The sequence below is a fragment of the Sapajus apella genome, unplaced genomic scaffold (genome assembly GCF_009761245.1).
Source record: "Sapajus apella isolate SASKATOON/1434 unplaced genomic scaffold, GSC_monkey_1.0 scaffold55, whole genome shotgun sequence".
Classification (NCBI taxonomy): domain Eukaryota; kingdom Metazoa; phylum Chordata; class Mammalia; order Primates; family Cebidae; genus Sapajus; species Sapajus apella.
This window is the reverse complement of record NW_022436995.1, coordinates 13,117,652-13,139,719: the sequence shown is the minus strand read 5'-3', so window position 1 is coordinate 13,139,719 and position 22,068 is coordinate 13,117,652. Positions and strand designations below refer to the sequence as shown.

The 22,068-nt window shown below is 42.9% G+C and overlaps 2 protein-coding genes across 9 annotated transcripts in view; one reads left to right on the top strand and one right to left on the bottom strand.

Annotated features, from left to right (window-relative positions):
- The window catches only part of TMEM202 (transmembrane protein 202), a 27,614-nt gene extending 6,000 nt beyond the window's left edge, over positions 1–21,614 (bottom strand). For 7 of the 8 annotated variants that reach the window (XR_004258643.1, XR_004258644.1, XR_004258645.1 and 4 more), the window contains exons 1-2: positions 21,414–21,614; positions 17,882–17,952 (exon numbers count right to left, since the gene is read on the bottom strand). Coding sequence is in view for 1 of the 8 variants with exons in the window: in XM_032244733.1 (XP_032100624.1) it covers positions 4,386–4,641; positions 4,884–5,012 (385 nt within the window). In the remaining 7 variants the exon portion in view is untranslated. Of the gene's footprint in view, positions 1–4,385; positions 4,642–4,883; positions 5,363–17,881; positions 17,953–21,413 lie in introns of those variants that run through there. The other variant, XM_032244733.1, reaches the window with a different exon arrangement.
- Positions 20,671–22,068, top strand: part of HEXA (hexosaminidase subunit alpha) — a 29,017-nt gene continuing 27,619 nt past the window's right edge. Inside the window, exon 1 of the mRNA XM_032244732.1 lies at positions 20,671–22,068. Coding sequence (XP_032100623.1) covers positions 21,816–22,068 — 253 coding nt within the window. The 5' untranslated portion in view covers positions 20,671–21,815.

Genomic DNA, 22,068 nt, shown 5'->3' with positions numbered 1-22,068 from the left:
TTGCTTGGCCTGGGAGACAGAGGTTGCAGTGAGCCAAGATCACGCCACTGCACTGCAGTCTGGGCAACAGAATGAGATTCCATCTCAAAAATAAATAAATAAACAAACAATAATAATAATGCATTCAGGCAATAATAACATTATATTATTGTCACAGGAAGATGAGGCCTGGACATTTTGATTACATTTTGGGGGATTCCTTATGAGATCTGTATTGCAGACTAATTACTGACTCTTGAATTAGAACTAGTTATAACAACATGGAAAATAAGGTGGGTACTTGATTTATAATTATGTACCTTGAGGACTCAGTTGACTTTCTCTAAACAATTATAGTCTGTAAAGATAAAACAAAGCGGGCCGGGCGCGGTGGCTCAAGCCTGTAATCCCAGCACTTTGGGAGGCCGAGGCGGGTGGATCACGAGGTCAAGAGATCGAGACCATCCTGGTCAACACGGTGAAACCCCGTCTCTACTAAAAATACAAAAAATTAGCTGGGCATGGTAGCGCGTGCCTGTAATCCCAGTTACTCAGGAGGCTGAGACAGGAGAATTGCCTGAACCCAGGAGGCGGAGGTTGCGGTGAGCCGAGATCGCGCCATTGCACTCCAGCCTGGGTAACAAGAGCGAAACTCCGCCCCCCCCCCAAAAAAAAAAAAAAAAAAAAAAGATAAAACAAAGCATAAACAAAGATGATTGACAAAGTGACTCTAGAAAATCTGAGTGACTGACTGGCTTGATTTTCTTGATTTTCTTTATCTGCATAAAGGTGAATCCAGGGCTCCAAGAAATAAACTGCTTTAAGTGACATAATTTCAGGATTCTAATTTATTAAAGTTTTTTTTTGTTTTGTTTTGTTTTTCTTTTCAGGCAGCGTCTCACTCTTTTTGCCCAGGCGGGGAGTACAGTGGCACAATCTCAGCTTACTACAACCTCTGCCTCCCAGGCTCAAGCAATTCTCCCACCTTGGCCTCTTCAGGAGCTGGAATTACAGGTGCCCACTACCTGTAATTATATTTATACCTTTTGTAGAGACAGGGTTTCACCTTGTTGCTCAGGCTGGTCTCAAACTCCTGAGCTCAAGTGACCCCCTACCTCAGCCTCCCAAATTGCTGATGTCAGAGGCATTTGAACCAGAGCAACTCCATCTTGAATAGGAGCTGGGTAAAATAAGGCTGAAACCCACTGGGCTGCATTCCCAGAAGGTTAAGACATTCTTAGTCATGGGATGATAGGAGGTCAGCACAAAATACAGGTCATAAAAGACTGCTCTGATACAACAGGCTATGGTAAGAAGCCAGCCAAAACCCACCAGAACCAAGATGGCAACAAAAGTGTCCTCTGGTCATCCTCACTGCTCACTATATGTGAATTATAATGCATTAGCACACTAAAAGACACTCCCACCAGGGCCATGACAGTTTGCCATGGCAATGTCAGGAATTTATCCTACATGATCTAAAAAGGGGAGGAACCCTTAGTTCAGGAATTGCGCATCCCTTTCCCAGAAAATTTATGAGTAATTCACCCCTTGTGAATATGCAAGAAATAGCCATAAAAATGGGTAACCAGCAGCCCTCGGGGCTGTTCTTCCTGTGGAGTAGCCATTCTTTTATTCCTTTACTTCCTTAATAAACTTGCTTTCACTTTACTCTATGGACTTACCTCGAATTCATTCTTGCCAAATATCCAAGAATCTTCTTATAGGGTCTGGATCAGGACCCCTTTCTGGTAACAGTAGGATTACAGGCGTGAGCCACCACACCCAGCCCTAATTTATTAAAGATTTAAATAATAATCTAAGGCCTAAATTCTAGCCTGGGCACCCAGTTACATAAATATAACTGTAGCTTAATCTTTTTGCCTAAATCTTTTAATCCATTTCTAGTTATTTCCTTGGAATTAATTTCTAGAAAGGGAATTATTGACTCAAAGGAGATGAACTTTTTTAATTTTTATTATTTTTATTTTTATTTTTGAAACGGAGTTTCACTCTTGTTTTGCCCAGGCTGGAGTGCAATGGCGTGATCTCGGCTCACTACAACCTCCGCCTCCTGGGTTCAAGCGATTCTCCTGTCTCAGCCTCCTGAGTAGCTGGGATTACAGGCATCCACCACCACGCCCGGCTAATTTTGTATTTTTTACTAGAGACAGGGTTTCTCCATGTTGGTCAGGCTGATCTCAAACTCCCAACCTCATGTGATCTGCCGCCTAGGCCTCCCAAAGTGCTAGGATTACAGGTGTGAGCCACTGTGCCCGGCCGGAGATAAACATTTTTAAGTCTCTGGATATACCTAATCATACTGCTTTGGTTATACCATTGCATGGTATGTACAGTAAGTATGGTATGTATGGGAGTGTATAACAGTTGCATTATCATTTAAAAATATGTTAATATGGTGTTTAAAAAGTTACATCTTGTTATTCATTCGATTTACCTTTCTTTCATGATTGATTGAGGTTAAATTACTTTTACCATGTTTATTAGACAGTAATAGTTCTTGTTTTTGCGCATGTCTGTTCAAAGAGAACTTGTGTATTTTTTAATACTTTGTGTATCCTTTTACTATATTAAGGCCATTAACCTTTGTCTTTCATAATTGTTGCAAATATTTTCTCTAGTTTTTCTTTTTATGCCGTTGAATTGTCTGCCTGCCTTTTAGTTTCTTCTCAAGATCATGCAGGATACTGCCCCTTAATTTCAAATGTCACACCCCATGGCCAAATAAATGATGCTCTACCTCAGAGTAGGGCTCAGGTGCTCTCCTCCTGCTTATGTGAAGAGAATAGATGGGACTCCTGCTTACGTGAGGAGAATAGACGGTTTACTCATACATGTTTTCTTTCACAATATCCACCCAATATTCCTCTCCAGAGGCCCTGGTTTCATAGATGCACTTTGAGATGTAGTCTATGCTAATACAGATGAATACACACATCACATATTTTCCTTCTTTTAATAGCATTTCCCTCTTTTTAACGCCAGATAGAAACCTTGTAATTTCTTACTGTTGTCGTTAGTGCCTTGCTCAGCACTGTGCCCAACTGATGCCTACTCAGTGTATTTTCATAAAGATGCTGAGGACAGCCCGCATCTTTTCTTTCCTATCACCCACAAGATATAAATTTCTTTGTGTAAATTTGTATCTTGTGGGTGATGGGAAAACTGTCAGTGTAATGTTATCTTTCCTCTAAGTTTTTGGTTTGATTGGAAAACTCATGCATATGATATTTTTAGCCCCAAAAATTTATTTTGAAATATTTTGTGTTGCACTTTCAGATTTATTTAAATTCACATAAATAATATTATCTTCATAGCGGGCATTTGTTATACCACATATCTAACATAGATTTAAGTTCTCTTCCCCTGCTAGGAGAAGAACAAGCTGCCCTTGAATGTTAAATGTAACAGAGGTTAAGATATTTGCTTATCGCCGGGCGCAGTGGCTCAAGCCTGTAATCCCAGCACTTTGGGAGGCCGAGGCGGGTGGATAACAAGGTCAAGAGATCAAGACCATCCTGGTCAACATGGTGAAACCCCGTCTCTACTAAAAATACAAAAAATTAGCTGGGCATGGTGGTGCGTGCCTGTAATCCCAGCTACTCAGGAGGCTGAGGCAGGAGAATTGCCTGAACCCAGGAGACGGAGGTTGCGGTGAGCCGAGATCGCGCCATTACACTCCAGCCTGGGTAAGTAACATGAGTGAAACTCCGTCTCAAAAAAAAAAAAAAAGATATTTGCTTATCTTCCAGCTATGATCTGCCACTTCTCTTCTAATTCAGCAAGCCACATTAGAATATCAATCACAATGCTTAGCAGTAACACCTTGTAAATAACAAAATAAATAGTTTTTCCTAGGGCAGGTATAGTGTGGCTCATACCTATAGTCCCAGTACTTTGGGAGGCTCACTTGAGACCAGCCTGGACAACATAATGAAACCTTGTCTCTAGAAAAGAATTTTAAAAATTGGCCAGGAGTGGTGGCACACATCTGTAGTCCCACCTATTCAGGAGGTTGAGTGGGAAGATTGCTCGAGCCCTGGAGGTGGAGGCTGCAGTGAGCAATGATAGCGCTACTGCACTTTGGCTAGGTGATAGAGCAAGACCCTGTCTCTAAAAACAAACAAACAAACTGTTCTTCCCATAGACTAAAGAGAGTATAACCCATTATTTAGGACTGAAAACAACCTGGAATAGGAAGGAAAAGGGGTACACTGAGGATACCAAAGAAACGGCTACATTGACAACTTTGGTGAAATCCATCCTGCACTAGGAGAGGTGAAGGCCAAAAGATCTTGGAGGAAGAAGGATGAAGGGCTGATTTGTGTGGACAGAAAGCTCTGCAATTGTGGGGGACCTGTGGCATTTAATTTGATGTCACTCACAGGGTGGCTTGGGTGTGTGGCTCCAGCACAGCTCATGGTTGCATAAGGTCCAGAGTCCTGCGTAGAGCTCAAGGCCATTCCTGTTCACCAGGAACTGCACCCAGTTCAGTGGGGACATGCTGATCAGCATTAAGAGGCTAAAACTACAGAGGCTGCCACAGAGCATTCGGATGTAAATGTGTGCCTGATCCACATGCTGCTGCCGCCTCTGGGATGACATCGAGGCACTTGGATGTTTGTTGGCAGGGAGGGTAGGCTACAAGGATGAGGGAAATATTGCCTACTTGAAAGGATAACCTCTGATCCCCCAGGTCACCTACTCTTCTCTACTTCAAGCATTCCCATGTGTGTTTGATTTATGGATATCTATCCCTACTCCTAAAAAAAACACACAAAATTTTCAGGGTGATCTTTTCTCTCTTTAGGATGCTCTGTCTAGCCCCACCTTTAAGTAAGTCCTCTTCTTCCCATCTGACTTTCAATTAGATTCCTCCTCACCCTTTGGTATCTCCGGTCCCCCTTTATTTTGGGAACCTCAGGACTGTGGAAAGTTAAGGTTAAATGTTCCCTCCGCTCCATCTTGGCCTCCAGTTCTCTTTCTAACTGCCACGGAATTTGCCTCTGCATCTCCTCACACACACTGGCAGAAGCAAAAAGGGCCAGGACCCATGGCACAGATCGTGTTTCTGTTTTGTATTTTTGGTCTGATCACATCAGGAAGAGATCATCACATTTGAAGCATGCGCATTTATGTGTGATGCTCCCCACCCTCCATTCTCCACCTCCTCCCAACTCTCATTAAATAAATCCACAAATATTTTGTTAGCAGTTGCTCGGTGTCAGGCTTTGTGCTGGGACACAAAAACTAATAAGACACAGTTCCCTCATAGCAAATAATAAAAGGGGAACTCATATGCTTGTTGACCACATGTATTTCTTCTTTTGAAAAGTGTCTGTTCATGTCCTTTGCCCATTTTTAATGGGGTTGTCTTTTTCTTATAAATTTATCTAAGTTCCTTATAGATGCTGGATATTAGACATTTGTCAGATGCATAGTTTGTAAAAAATTTCTCCCATTCTGTAAGTTGTCTTTTTATTCTATTGATAGCTTTTTTGCTGTGCAGAAGCTCTTTAGTTTAATAAGATCCGATTTGTCAATTTTTGCTTTTGTTATAATTGCTTTTGGCATCTTCATCATGAAATCTTTGCTGGTTCCTGTGTCCAGATCATTAGAGAAATTAAAACCACAATGAGATACCATCTCACACCAGTCAGAATGGCCATTATTTAAAAGACAAAAAATAACAGACTGTGGCAAGGTTGTGGAGAAAAAGGAACACATACACTGTTGATAAGAGTGCAAATTATTAATTCAAACATTGTGGAAAGCAGTGTGACGATTCCTCAAAGACCTAAAGACAGAAAGAACTACCATTTGATTCAGCAATCCCATTATTGGGTATATGCCCAAAGGAATATAAATCAGTCTATCATAGAGACATGTGCATGTGTACATTCACTGAAGCACTATTCTCAATAACAAAGACATGAAATCAACATAAATGCCCATCAATGGTAGACTGGATAAAATACTATGGTACATATCCCTCATTGAATACTATGCAGCCATAAAAAAGAACAATGTCATGCCCTTTGCAGGAACATGAATGGAGCTGGAGGCCATTATCCTTAGCAAACTAATGCTGGAACAGAAAACCAAATACTGCATGTTCCTACTTATAAGTGGGAGCTAAATGATGAAAACACATGGACACATAGAGGGGAACAACAGACACTGGGACCTATTAGAGGGCGGAGGGTGGGAGGAGGGAGAGGGTCAGGACAAATAACTAATGAATACTAGGCTTAATACCTGGGTGATGAAATAATCTGTACAACAAACCCCCATGACATAGGTTTACTTATATAACATATCCCCCCTGTACCCCTGAACTTAAAATATAAGTTTAAAAAGGGGGCAACTCAGATGTTTCCAGAACTCTATTGGTTGTAGTTCTAATTTAAAATTATATTCCTATCAGTAGCCAGTAGCCCGGAGTTCAAAACAGGTTTGTCTCACTAGGCTCATGAACCAGTCTGTCAGTCATAGTCCTTCATACAGCATCCATCTTTTTCTTCCTTTTTTGCTCTGGTTCCCTCTTTTCAATGCCCTCTACTCACGAAGCCATTTAAGGGTGCTGCTATGCCACTGCCACTGCTGACAGGACCCACTATGAATATGCCAGTATCTATAGTCCAGAAGACTATAAGCCAATATGCTAAAAGTCACTGCTCTTCAAGATACCATAGCAGTGCTGGGTTCAAAATGTTCCATATGACCTCCAAAGCAGCACTCTGTAATAGCCCCAAATTGAAAACTACCCAAATGCCCATCAACAAAAGAATAGAAGATTGTGGTCTATTTATACAATGAAATAATATACAGCAATACAAGTAACCTACAACCACCTGAGCAAAGAGGGATGAATCTTAATAACATAATGCTGAGGCCGGGCGCGGTGGCTCAAGCCTGTAATCCCAGCACTTTGGGAGGCCGAGGCGGGTGGATCACGAGGTCAAGAGATCGAGACCATCCTGGTCAACATGGTGAAACCCCGTCTCTACTAAAAATACAAAACATTAGCTGGGCATGGTGGCGCGTGCCTGTAATCCCAGCTACTCAGGAGGCTGAGGCAGGAGAATTGCCTGAACCCAGGGGGCGGAGGTTACGGTGAGCCGAGATCGCGCCATTGCACTCCAGCCTGGGTAACATGAGTGAAACTCCGTCTCAAAAAAAAGAAAAAAAAAAAAAAAAAAAAAAAAATAACATAATGCTGAGCAAGAGAATCCAAACACAGAGTACATATGTATGATTCTATTCATATGAAGTGCAAAACAGGCAATGTTGTTAAAGTATGTTGTTAAAGTCAGAAACACTCTGGGGAGGAAGATGGCCAGGGAATAGAAGGAGACATACGAAGCGTTCTTGGGGTACTAGAAAGGTTCTTTCTTGATCTGTGGACTGATGACCAGCTTTGTATATGCACATTTTTTCTATATGCATGGCTTTTCTATCTGCATGGGGTTTTTTTTTGTTTTATCTTGTTTTGTTTTTCTTTTTCAAGGCAGTCTTGCTCGGTCACCTAGGCTAAAGAGCAGTGGTATGATATTGGCTCACTGCAACCTCTGCCTCCCAGGTTGAAGCAATTCTCCTGCCCCCGCCTCCCAAGTAGCTGGGACTACAGGTGCCCACCACCATGCCCGGCTAATTTTTGTGTTTTTAGTAGAGGTGAAATTTCACCATGCTGGCCAGGCTGGACTTGAACTCCTGACCTCAAGTGATTCACCCGCCTCAGCCTCCCAAAGTGTCTATATGCATGTTATACTTCAATTAAAAGTTAAAACAGGCTGGGCATGCTGGCTCATGCCTGTAATCCCAATACTCTGGGAGGCCGAGGCAGGTGGATCACTTGAGGTCTGGAGTTCAAGACCAGCCTGACCAACACGGTAAAACTCCCTCTTACCAAAAACACAAAAATTAGCCAGGCATGGTGGTGCATGCCTGTAATCCCAGCTACTGGGGAGGCTCAGGCAGGAGAATCACTTAATCCCAGGAGATGGAGGTTGCAGTGATCAGAGATCAGGCCATTGGACTCCAGCCTGGGCAACAAAAGTGAAACTCTATCTCAAAAAAAAAAAAAAAAAAAGGAAGTTAAAAGAATAATTTGAATATATGCATCAAGAAGCTTAAAAATGTTTGTATCTTTTGTCTCAGTAATTTCACCCCTAAAAATCTATAAAATCAATAACTAAGATTATTACAGCTTACTTCTATAACATCCTGTCTACCAGGAACTGTGCTTTTTAACCTGCTTGCTTTTTGAATGATTAACCTACTTGCTTTTTGAATCACAATTTTTCACTTTATTTTCTGATTCATTATTGCTAATGAATAAATTATTTCTTCAATGTATTTACCTTTTATCTGATCACTTGACTGAATTATTTAAATTCTAATCATACTCTTGGGCAATTTCTCTTAGATTTTCTAGGTAAACATCCTATCATCTGCAAATGATGATAATTCTGTTTCTCCCTTTCCAAAATGTCATATTGCCAGACATGGTGGCTCACACCTGTAATCCCAACACTTTGGGAGGCTGAGGTGGGTGGATCACTTGAGGTCAGGCATTTGAGACCAGCCTGGCCAACACGATGAAACCATGTCTCTACTAAAAATACAAAAAAAATTAGCTGGGCATGGTGGCACGCACCTGTAATCCCAGCTACTCGGGAGGCTGAGGCAAGAGAAACGCTTGAATTCGGGAGGCAGAGGTTATAGTGAGCTCAGATTGAGCCACTGCATGCCAGCCTGGGCAACAAAGTGAGATTCCATCTCAAAAAAAATAAAGTGATATTGCATTGATTATACCTTTTAGAATAGTCTTCATGAAATATTAAGGGTGGTGGGCATCATTATCTCACTCTTGACTTTCATGGAACTGGCTTTATTGGTCTTTGTTCATTTGTATATTTATTTTTGTATTAAAGTTCCATTCCATTTCTATTTAATCAAGATTTTAAAATTTAGAATGGCTGTATCAAATTCCCTCTTAGCCTCTAGAATATGGCTTTTTTTCTTTAATCTATTTAGTGTAAAAATTGCATTGTTACATTTCTTAACATTTATCTAATTTTACATTCCTATAAAATGTTTATGAACACAGCACATTATTCTTTAATATTAGGAGTATTTGTTTATATACTCAAGCCAAGGATAATCTAGAATTTTTAAAATATATTCCCATGTTTAGATATTTAATTTTTTTAGTTTTAATAAATTATGGTCAAATGTCCTACATGAACTCTTTTCCTTTTGGAATTTTGTAACATTTGTCATTTAGCCAGTTTTTCTAAATGTCCTATAGGCATTTATAAACAATGTCAGATACAAAGTTTTCAATATATTTGTGTGGAATATAAGATTCTAAATCTATCACATTAAAATTGTCAATAATAGTATCCAGGTTGTTTCTATTCTTGTTAATTTTTTCTCCACTTGATAAAAATTAAAAATAGGCTGGCATGGTGGTTCACGCCCATAATTCCAGTGCTTTGGAAAGCTAGAGGTGGGCAGATGGCTTGAGTCCAAAAGTTCGAGACCAGCTTGGGCAACATGGTGAAACCTCATCTCTACAAAGTATACAAAAATTAGCCAGGTGTGGTGCTGAACATCTGAAGTCCCAGCTACTGGTGACTGAGATGGGAAGATTGCTTGGGCCAGAGAGGTTGAGGATTCAGTAAGCCATGTTCATGCCACTGCACTCCAGTCTGGGTTACAGAGTGAGATCCTGTCTCAAAATAAATACATAAATAAATAATAAAAATGAAATAAAAATAGACTATTAGCTCTTTATATGCACACATGAAAAGATGCCCCCAATGTATTATCAAATATTTTGCAAAATAATTTATCAAAATTTTTTGCAAAATAAGTTATCAAAAAATTGCAAAATAGTGGTTATATCGTGCCCTGATTTTTTGTTTTGAAGCATTATAAATGTGTGTATACAGAAAATAGTCAGGCTGGGCGCCACGACTCATGTCTATAATCCCAACACTTTGTAGTGCCGAGGCAAGCAGATCTCTTAAACACAGAAGTTCAAGACCAGCCTGTGCAACATGGCAAAACCCTGTCTCTGCTGAAAATACAAAAATTAGCCAGGCATAGTCTTAGCTACTTGGGAGGCTGAGTTGGGAGGATCACTTGAACCTGGGATGTCGAGGCTACAGTGAGCAGTGATTGCACCACTGCACTCCAGCCTGGGCGACAGAGCAAGAGCCTGTCTCAAATAAAAAGAAAGAAAAGAAGAAAAGAAAGGAAAATGATGGTCATATATAGAAATAACCAGCCAGGCGTGATGGCTCACACCTGTAATCCCAGCACTTTGGAAGGCTGAAGCGGGTGGATCATGAGGTCAGGAGTTCAAGACCAGGCTGGCCAGCATGGTGAAACCCGGTCTCTACTAAAAATACAAAAATTAGCCAAGCATGGTCGCAGGTGCCTGTAATCCCAGCTACTCAGGAGGATGAGGCAGAGAATTGCTTGAACCTGGGAGGCAGAGGCTGCAGTGAGCTGAGATCACGCCACTGTACTCCAGCCTGGGCAACAGAGCAAGACTCATCTCAGAAAAAAAGGTATCCAAGAGAAAGATCCAAAAGGCACTCCAAACAGGAGTAAGACATTTAGACTGTGCTCTTACCACTGAAGAGTCCACTCCTAGCATCAGTGAAATTATGTGTTTTGGAAACCTGTATGACAGTAATGTCACTAACATTTTATGAACCCAAATGTTAGTGGATGGCCAAAGTACAGAAAAGTTACAAGGATCTGTGCTCTGAGGTTCCTGGAGGCTGTAGCCTGGCTATTAGTCAAGGGAGGAAAATAAGATATGGAGAACTCAAGCAGGAAGAGAATGGGAAGAAGGCAAGGAGTGAGCAAGGCCCACTGGGAAATTCCAGTGCACAATAACAAAGATCTGAATCCTTTCTGTAAAGGATTTAGATACTCAGTGTTTCCATTTCATCATTGTCCCACCTCCCTTCAGGAGGTTTCAGATTATTTTTGTGGATTCGATCAACATGAGGAGCCCTGCCACAAAATGTATCACCATCAAGTCTCTAGGAATGAAGCCTAAGATCCAAGTTAGGCTCAAGATAACCCTAGTTGGGAGCCGCTCTCAGGTTGCCTGGGGCAGGAGGATATATATAGTCTAGGCAGAAGGAGTCCCCACTGAAAGGGCTTTAAACCATACATAGCTGTCATAGCCCTATAACTTTGCCCCATTTCGATCTAAAAATCCTAATATCAGAGTCCCTGGACTATTGGTCTAACTCTGGATGGGACTTTTGATGTTTTTCCATGAGTTTTGCCAACCTTGATATAAGCTTAAAGTGGGAAGAGCCCTGATTAAACAGCTCCCATGGTAAAGGAGATATTACCAATACATTCCTCAGCCGGGCGTGGTGGCTCACACCTGTAATCCCAGCACTTTTGGGAGGCTAAGGTGGGCGGATCACCTGAGGTTGGGAATTTGAGACCAGCCTGACCAACATGGAGAAACTCTGTCTCTACTAAAAATACAAAATTAGCCGGGCATGGTGGTGGGCATCTGTAATCCCAGCTACTCTGGAGGCAGGAGAATTGCTTGAACCCAGGAGGCAGAGGTTGCAGTGAGCTGAGGTTGCAGTGAGCCGAGATCGCACCATTGCATTCTGGCCTGGGCAACAAGAGCAAAACTCCGTCTCAAAAAAAAAAAAAAAGTGGCCGGGCGAGGTGGCTCATGCCTGTAATCCTGGCACTTTGGGAGGCCGAGGTGGGTGGATCACCTGAGGTCAGGAGTTCATGATCAGCCTGGCCATCATGGTGAAACCCCATCTTTAAAAAAAAAAAAAAAAGTACATTCCTCATGGCATTATTGTGAGAATTAAAGGAAATGACATAAGACTTTTTTAATAAACTAAAAAATGTCATAGGTGGAACATATTTACATGGTACAAAATACAAAACATAAAAAAGGACATACAAGGAAAGTCTCCCTGCCATCTTATACCTTACCCACCCAATATTGCTCTCCAGAGGCCCTGGTTTCATATATGTGCTTTGAGACATAGTCTATGCTAATACAGATGAATACACACATCACATATTTTCCTTCCTTCAATAGCATTTCCTTCGTTATAACGCCAGATAGAAACCTTGTAATTTCTTATTGTTGTTGCTAGTGCCTTGCTCAGCACTGATGCCTACTCAATGCATTTTCATAAAGATGCTGAGGACAGCCAGTTTTGGTGATTCATGCCTATAATCCCAGAACTTTGGGAGGCCGAGGCAGGCAGATCACTTGAGGCCAGGAGTTTGAGACCAGCCTGGCCAATATGGTAAAAGCCTGTCTTGTATTAAAAATACAAAAATTAGCTGGGCATGGTGGTGGACGCCGATAGTTCCTGCTACTAGCCGGGTGAGGTGGCAGGATTACTTGAGTCCAGGAGGTGGAGGTCGAAGTAAGCCAAGGTTGTTCCACTTCACTCCAGCCTGGGCAACAGAGCAAGACGCTGCCTCACAAAAAAAAAAAAAAAAAAAAAGTGCTGAGGACATCACCCAGTGTGGCCTAATTGCACTAGCAAAGTTTCCAAGGTATATCTTGAGTCACTTTCTATCTTGAGTGGAACTTTGTGTCCCTAAAATGGGTCCACTCTTGTTGTCCCTTATTTGTAAAAGCTTTAAAACCCTCAAGTGTCAGGAGTTGCATACAAGTTGTTAGTTTTGTTCATATTCTACTGGCCTGTAATTGAGATGTGGATACAAATAGCCCTGAAGTTCCATTGGAGGAAAAACATCCTGAAGATGACAGAATGAAGGGTAGTTGCTGTTTCATTTTATATCTATAGATCTCCAAGGCTCTCAGCCTAGTACACTATAAAAAAAATAATAGTTTAAATGTTATTTAAAAATATGACCACTGAAGGTGTGTTAATTTTTTCTAACAAAATGAAATCATAGAGTGGATATGTGTGTGTGTGTGTGTGTGTGTGTGTATGTGTATTTTTTTTTTTTTTTTTTGAGATAGAGTCTCTGTCACCCAGGCTGGAGTGCAGTGGAGCGATCTTGGCTCACTGCAACCTCTGCCTCCCAGGTTCAAGCAATTCTCCTGCCTCAGCCTCCTGATTAGCTGAGATTACAGGCATGCACCACCACAGCCTGCTGTTTTTGTACTTTTAGTGGAGACGGGGTTTCACCATGTTGGTCAGACTGATCTCGAGCTCCTGACCTCGTGATCCACCCACCTCGGCCTCCCAAAGTGCTGGGATTACAGGCATGAGCCACTGTGCCCAGCCTATATATGTTTTAATCAACACCGTCATCACACAGATTAAAAAACAGCCTTTTAAGGGCTCCAATGTGTAAATTCATGGGAATAGTTTATTGTTAGCAGACAAACTGCATATACATATATATATAGATACACACACACACACATACACATATATGTGTGTGTATATACCAATTACAGTGGCAGTGATAAAGCCAGTTAAAAAACCTAAGATGGCGTATGCCTTCCTAGATACATAGGAGTGCTAAACGTGGATAAATAATCATAACACAAGTTTGGCTGTGATAAAAGATGTATTTGTGGAATCCAGATTATGGAATCACAATGGAGGGATTAACTCTGACTGGGAGGATCAGAACAATCTTGATTTGCACAGAGCTTTGGAGGACAGTAGGATCACCACTGGCATAGATGGGAGAATGAGAGGGTCCTGGAGCTGGAAAATTCGATGGAGTAGGGCTGAGGTGGCCATTATGTATCTTGTGCAACGCTCCAATCAGGAGAAAATAGAGGTTTTAAGGCAGTTGAAGTAGCTGACAAGCAAAGAGGAAAACTGATCAGGCATTCTAAGAGAAGCAGAAGAACCCTGAGAGAGAGGAGTTGAGAGAGTAGCCAGGCCCTTGATTTCTGCCCTTTTCGAAGTTTGGTTTTGTGCTTTTCTGGGTTTGCTATGTATATCCCTTTCATAGACTTCTGTTTTCCTGAAATAACATAAGTCTCTATTCCTTGCAAGCAAAAGGCCCTGATCATAACAGTGGATTTAATCCTAACAGTGGATTTAATCCTGATAGCACTGCACAGCCATTAAAAGTTCTGGAGAAGGAAGATGACTTGATCAGACATACAATTTAGATAAATAAAACTCTGACAACAGTGTAGGGCAGTGGTCCCCAAACTTCTTGCTACCAGGAGCTGGTTTACAGGAAGACAATTTTTTCACGGAATGGTGGGATAGGGAGGGGGAGAATGAGTTGGGATGGTTTCAGGATGAAAGTGTTCCACCTCAGATCATCAGGCATTAGATTCTCATAAGGAGTGTGCAACCTAGATACCTCACATGTGCAGTTCACGATAGGATTCACACTCCTATGAGCATCTAATGCTGCTGCTGATCTGACAGGAGGTGGAGCTCAGGTGGTAATGCTCGCTGGTCTTCTGATCACATCCTCACATCCTACTGTGAAGCCCTGTTCCTAACAGATCACAGACCAGTACCAGTCCATGGCCCAGGGGTTGGGGACCCCCATGTAGAGGCTGAATTGAGGAGACCTTGAAAAGGTCCTTTCTTGCCTTTCCCCTCATCTACATCATCTCTGATCTGAGTCTACTCTTCTCCATCTCTACTCTTTTCTCTTATCTCTCACAAACTTCTCTCTCATCTTTACCTCTAATTTTTGACATCTTTTCCCAATTTCCCTTGGCTATATCATATATTTTCATGATTTCAACTGTTATCTCTGGGCAGATGACTCTTAAAGCTCTCTGGTGAGCTCCCAATCTCAGCTCTGCTGGACATCCTAATTGTCTGTTAAAATCCCTCAAAATGGTCTGAGCGCAGCGGCTCACACCTGTAATCCCGGCACTTTAAGAGGCTGAGGCGGGTGGATCACGTGAGGTCAGGAGTTCGAGACCAGCCTGGCCAACATGGTGAAACCCCTCTCTACTAAAAATACAAAAATTAGCCAGATGTGGTGGCATGCATCTGTAATCCTAGCTGCTCGGGAGGCTGAGACAGGAGAATCGCTTGAACCTGGGAGGTGGAGTTTACAGTGAGCTGAGATTGTGCCACTGCACTTCAGCTTGGGCAACAGAGCGATACTCTGTCCCAAAAAAAAAAAAAAAAAATCCGTCAAAACAGCATGTCCCAGAGCTCATCCTCTTTTTCCCAAATCTGCTCTTCCGTTTGTACTGAGCCAGTGTACCATCATTCCCCTGGGAAATGTAGTGAGCTGTGATCATGCCACTGCACTCCAGCCAGGGCAACAGAGTGAGATATTGTCTCAAAACAACAACAATCAAAAAAAAAAAAAAAAAGAAAAAGAAAGAAAAGAAAAAAACAAAATACTCCTTTAATGAATAACTAAAGTCATGCTCTTTTCCTTTCCAAGTGGGTACACGCTCACATCTTTTCCCCTCCCCTTTCCTTTGTCCCCATCCCCGAAGCAGCCAGTTAGCTGCTGACTTCCATAATTCTGTATCTGAAATATTGCATTTGTCCCACAGCCTCCTTTCTACTGTCACTCCTTTAGCTCAGATCTGTTGAAAGTTCCCCTGGAGCTTTAGTTTTATGACACACAAAAAATCCTTTGTAAAAAATTCAGGCCATAAATAAAAGCCTGGCTGGGTGTGGTGGTTCACAACTGTTATCTCAGCACATTGGGAGGCCTAGGTGGGAGGATTGCTTGAGGCTAGGAGTTCAAGACCAGCCTGGGCAATATAGCAAAACCCTTAAAAAGCACAGCAAGTTTCTACAAAAAAAAAAAAAAAAAAAGAAAAGAAAAGTCATTTATATCCTCAGATTGGAATAGATATAGGACAAAGCCAGTTACTGCAAGGTGTGTATGTTTAGTTTTAGGAAAGGCTGCTAAGACTTATTGAGTAAACCTGACTAAGATAACGGATAATTATAAGACTAGAAGACAGGAAGGGATTGGGCTAAAAGAGAAAGGACACTGGACACAATTTTGGTAGAGGTAGAGATGGGGTCCCCCTATGTTAACCAGGCTTGTCTTGAACTCCTGGGCTCAAGTAATTCTCTTGCCTCTGCCTCCCAAAGTGCTGGGATTACAGGCATTAGCCACCACACAGGGCCCTGGACACATTTTTAGAAACCCAACAGAAAATTGTACATGATCAGTAGTAATAAATTGGATAGAGTTTTGTAAATCTAGAAATAGGGATTGAAGAGCTTGGAGGCAACCGGGTAAAGCAGAGGCAGAGGCACGTGAAATGGAACGGGTTTAAAGAGTGTCAGGATGGCTGGGCCAGTGGCGCACACCTATAATCGCAGCACGTTGGAAGGCTGAAGCAGGAGGATCGCTTGAGCCCAGGAGTTTGAGACCAGCCTAGCAAACATAGGGAGATCCCCATCTCTACAAAAACTTTAAAAATTAGCCTGGCATGGTAGCATCTGCCTGTAGTCCCAGCTACTTGGGAGGCTGATGTGGGAGGATCCTTTGAGCCCAGGAGTTCAAGATTGCAGTGACCCATAATTGTGCCACTGCACTACTGCACACCAGCCTGGGTAACAGAAGGAGACCCTGTCTCTAAAAAAAAAAATTTTTTTAACAAAAAATAAAGGTGGCTGGGTATGGTGGCTCATGCCTATAAATCCCCAGACTTTGGGAGGCCGAGGTGGCTGGATCACTTGAGGTCAGGAGTTTGAGACCAGTCTGGCCAACATGGCAAAGCCCTGTCTCTACGAAAAATACAAAAATTAGCCAGGCGTGGTGGCGGGTGCCTGTAATGCCAGCTATTCAGGAGGCTATGTTAGGAGAATAGCTTGAACCCAGGAAGCAGAGGTTGCAGTGAGCCAATCATCCCACTGCACTCCAGCCTGGGCGACAGAATAAAACTCCATCTCAAAAAAAAAAAAAAAAATTAAAAAGGGAGTGGGAGTCAGGGTGCACAGAGAATTTTGGCAACCTCCACTTCTGTAAACACTGACAAGTTAAAAAAAGCTTAAGTGTTGCTGGTCTGGCCACCTAACGTGGGACAAAAGAAATGAAGCCATCATTCCCAAGTGAATTTAAGTCTCCACTTTCTCAGTCCCACAGCACATAAGGATGGTCAGGTTGTTAAATTCTTAGCTAATAGCCTCAGAGATAATTTCCATGCACTTGGCTTTCACATTCAATCTCTCCCTCATACATTAACAGATAAATCTTAGTGAATCTTAGCTCTGACCTTGTTGTTCCTCAACTAAAGAAATTTCTCTCACTTGCCATGGACTCAAGAGTAAAATCTCAATAAAATCTGCTTTCAGGAAAAAAGCCTAGCTTTCAAGGAACTGTGATAGATATAAAAAGAAATGGACTTTGGAACAGAAGACCTGGTCCAAACATTGGTTCTGACAACTGTTTGAGACTTGGGTCAAGTTATTTTAATTCTGAGTCAATTTCCTCATCTGTAAAATGTAGCTAGGACTCATTTTCACACAGCTGTTGAGAGAGATAAATAAGACAAATATGTCTGCTACCTCACTCAATTTCCTACCTTCCTTACTTTACAATCCAGTTTCAACCTACTTTCTAACATTCCTTTTGTTAGTATTTCTCTTCATGCACTATTTGTTCTAGCCAAACAGAATTGCTTACTTCTCTAGTGTCTCTCCAGATGCTTTGGATATCTCTGCCTGGGTTCATTTGCTATTTCACTGTATGTATCCAAAAAGTATTCATTAAGCATCTGCTATGTGCCAGGCACTCTTCCAGAACCTGGAGATCCTGAAGTGAACAAGTTACATAGAGTTGTCCTTCTAGATTGTGGTCTCCCTCTATAGACTGCTCTTTTCCTTTACACATTGAAATTTAGACTATTTCAAAATTTAACACAAATGCTTCTTTCATGCATTCATTCAGCAAGTACTTGCTGAACACTTACTGTGTGCAGAGTCCTGGCTTAGGCAGTAAGGATACAATTGTGAAAAGGATACTATTCATTCAGCGTGTGGGCTGCGGAGGACATGGACAAGTAAAGAGACTATAATGAGGGTACAATAAAAAAGCACCCAAGAGGAGGTGATGCTTCCCCCTTTCCCACATCACAGCACACACAGGAAGAGACTGCTCTTGACTGGGGTGACTGGCCAAGGATGACTAGCCACCCCAGCCCTACCACCCCAAGGACTGAGGGGCTTGCTGTTTCAGCACACCTGTAGGAGATTCAAGAAATACTATGCCAGGCATGGTGGCTTGTGCCTGTAATCCCAACACATTGGGAAGCTGAGGTGGGAGAGTCACTTGTACCCAGGAGTTTGAGACCAGCCTGGGCAACATGGTGAGATGCCATCTCTTCAAAAATTTTAAAAATTAGCTGGGCATGGTGGCAGGCACCTGCGGCCCTAGCTACTGGGGAGGTTGAAGTGGGAAGACTGCTTGAGCCCAGGAAGTCCAGGCTGCAGTGAGCTGTAATTGTACCAGTGAACTCCAGCCTGGGCAACAAAGTGAGACCCTGTCTCAGAAAAAAAGAAGGAAGGAAGGGAGGGAGTGGAGGAGGGAGGGAAAGAAAGAAAGAAAGGTGGGAAAGAGAGAGAAAGAAAGAAAAAAGAAATACTTCCTTTTTTTTGTTGTTGTTCTGTTTTGTTTTTGAGACGGAGTTTCGTTCTTGTCTCCCAGTCTGGAATGCAGTGGTGCCATCTCAACTCACTGCAACCTCTGCCTCCTGGGTTCAAGCAATTCTGCCTCAGCCTCCTGAGTAGCTGGGACTATAGGCATGCGCCACCACACCCAGCTAATTTTTTTTTTTTTTTTTTTGTATTTTTAGTAGGGAAAGGGTTTCACCATGTTGGCCAGGATGGTCTTGATCTCCTGATCTCATGATCCACCCACCTCAGCCTCCCAAAGTGCTGGGATTACCGGCGTGGGCCACCGCACCCGGCCTGCCTGTGATCCATTTTTAATTAAGTTTGTGTATGCTGTAAGGTAGGGGATCATAGTTCATTTTTCCCACATAGGGATATCTATTTTCTTCATCACCTTTTATTGAAAATAACTTGCTTTCCCCACTAAACTGGTGTCTTTGTTGAAATTGAGTAATAATCAAATGGATCTTTTCCTGGCCCCTCTATTTCGTTCCATTTATTTGTCTGTCAAGCCAAAACCACACTCTAGTGTATAGTAAGGGGGGATATTTTGAAAGATCAACAAATTTATCTTGTGCCACTTACTTTTATGTATGCATAAGAATGATATTTGGTTAAAAAAAATCTGGTTAAGTCTAAAAGAACTCTTTCAGTAGTAATGAAATAACTGAATCACTGTAATCCACCATGCGTGGCCCCATTAGTAATTGTTTATAACGTCTTTATTTGGATCTAGCTCTTTCATCCTGTGTGACTCTTTTAAGTAAATGACTCCTCCCTACTGGTACACATAAAAGGGTGACTTGGCATGTGCTCAGTCCTGAAATTCTACTTTGATCTACTGCTCTCATCTTTGAAACTGCTCTGAACTCTCCCCAAATTATTGATCCTATGGGCCTGATTATGAACTTGACTTCTGACAATGCTTCTCCAAACCTCTACCTTTGTACCTTTGGTAACGTCTCTCCTGACTGGCAGAGTGCCCAGACACTTACTAGTGCTGATGAAAATTAAGATTTAAGTAAAGAAGAAATTAGTTTAAGAATGCGGCTAGGCTCACACCTGTAATCGCAGCACTTTGGGAGGCCGAGGCAGGTGGATCACAAGGTCAGGAGTTCAAGACCAGCCTGGTCAACATGGTGAAACCCCGACTCTACTAAAAATACAAAAATTAGCTGGGCGTGGTGGCGAGCGCCTGTAATCCCAGCTACTCAGGAAATGAGGCAGGAGAATCCTTTGAACCCGCGGCGGAGGTTGCAGTGAGCCAAAATCGCGCCATTGCACTCCAGCCTGGGCAACAGGGCAAGGCTCTGTCTCAAAAAAAAAAAAAAAAAAGAATGCAAGAAGCCTTGGGATCTGAAACTTGATGACTGTGGGATCTAATTTCTGCTTCTTTTGCTACAGGCTCCATTCTATCATAATCGACTTTCAAAGACAAATTGTTTGATGAATGTCTGTATTGTTAGAATGTTTCTTTGATTTCTCATCAAAGCCATGTATGTATAACTAGTAATTAGGTACCTGTAACCTGAATATAAATTATCATTATTTCAGTGGCCCTTTATTTACTTGTTTTTTGTTTTGTTTTTGAGAAAGGGTTTCACTATATTGCCCAGGCTAAACTTGAACTCCTGGGCTCAAGTGATCCTCCTGCCTTAGACTCCTGAGTAGCTGGGACTACAGGGATGTGCCACCATGCCCAGTGAAAGCCCTTTATTTTAAAAAGTTCATTTTCCTGCTCTGTACATGTATTTTAATACTAAAATTCAATTAAAAAATTTTTAAAGGCCGGGCGCGGTGGCTCAAGCCTGTAATCCCAGCACTTTGGGAGGCCGAGGGGGGTGGATCACGAGGTCCATCCTGGTCAACATGGTGAAACCCCGTCTCTACTAAAAATACAAAAAATTGGCTGGGCATGGTGGCGTGTGCCTGTAATCCCAGCGACTCAGGAGGCTGGGGCAGGAGAATTGCCTGAACCCGGGAGGCGGAGGTTGCGGTGAGCCGAGATCACGCCATTGCACTCCAGCCTGGGTAACAAGAGCGAAACTCTGTCTCAAAAAAAAAAAAAAATTTTTTTTAAAGTACCTACTAACCAATTAATGCTACCCAATAACAATAGCATTATTTGTATTATGTTCTGGTAATACAGTGGTAAACAAGGAAGACAGGGTCTCTGATAATTGTGGAATTCTCCTTGATCCCTTCTCAAGCCTCTTTTCTGGATATCCACTATTTCTTGGATCTACAGCTCTCTCCCTTCCCCACTTTTGTAGTTCAGTCTCTCATTATCCTCTACCTCCAATAAAAAAGGGCCTCCTAATTAGTTTCTTATCCATGCAACAATTCAGCATATTTCTAAAATGCAGATCTTTCGGGATGATTTGCAGTTGCTCACAGAATAAATTCCTCGACTTCCTATGTAAGCCTCTGCAGGACCAGGCCCCTGTCATGATCTCTGGGCACTCTCCATCTTGAACCCAAAGCCCCAGCAATATCTTACTGCTTGCAGTAAATACACAGCAGGGTCTGTAGGGTTTTGTTTGGAGAAAAGGGATGTGAGGATCAACTAGATTTACAGTCAGTCTTGAAGCGAAGAGTCCATGTCGTAGGCAGGCAATGGAATGCCTCAAGCTGGCTCTGAAAGTACGTATTTTTTCCAGTCATAAGTAAATCACATTTGTGTGATCTTGTGATCCCCCCTCTAGCACAGCCGTGCAGACGACCTACTTCCAGCCCTCTCTTGCCCCACGAAATTTCACATCACAGTGACTTGTGGTTTTAATCCTCTGTGTTTCTGCTTCTGAAGTTACTTCAGTCTGAGAAGTCCTTTACCTCCCAGTAGGCCTGGCAAGCTCTATCACAACGTTCAAGATTCAGCCTAGAGCCATCTGGGAAACTTTATTTCCAGCTCGCCCTGCGGTCTCGTCTTCCCAGTCCGCGCTTCTCGAGTCGGGTGCGCTGTCTAGCCGCAGGGATGGCGGGTTATTTACTGCTCCGCCGGGCCCGTGACCCGCCCGGGCAGCGGCGCCATTGCAGACGCTCAGCGTGCTCCGCTACCCGCAGCGGGAGCCCCACCTCCAGGCCGGAAGTGAAAGGGCAGGGAGTGGGTCCTCGCGGGGTCGCAGGCGCAGAGCCGTCGCTGGTCACGTGATACGCCGATAGTCACGGGGGCGCCGCTCACCTGACCAGGGTCCCACGTGGCCAGCCCCCTCCGAGACGGGTGACCGGCGGGCCATGGCAAGCTCTAGGCTTTGGTTTTCGCTGCTGCTGGTGGCAGCGTTCGCGGGGCGGGTGACGGCCCTATGGCCCTGGCCCCAGAACATCCACACCTCCGACCGGCGCTACGTCCTTTACCCGAACAACTTTCAATTCCAGTATGATGTCAGTTCGGCCGCGCAGCCCGGCTGCTCTGTCCTCGATGAGGCCTTCCAACGCTATCGGGACCTGCTTTTCGGTTCCGGGTCTTGGCCCCGTCCTTACCTCACAG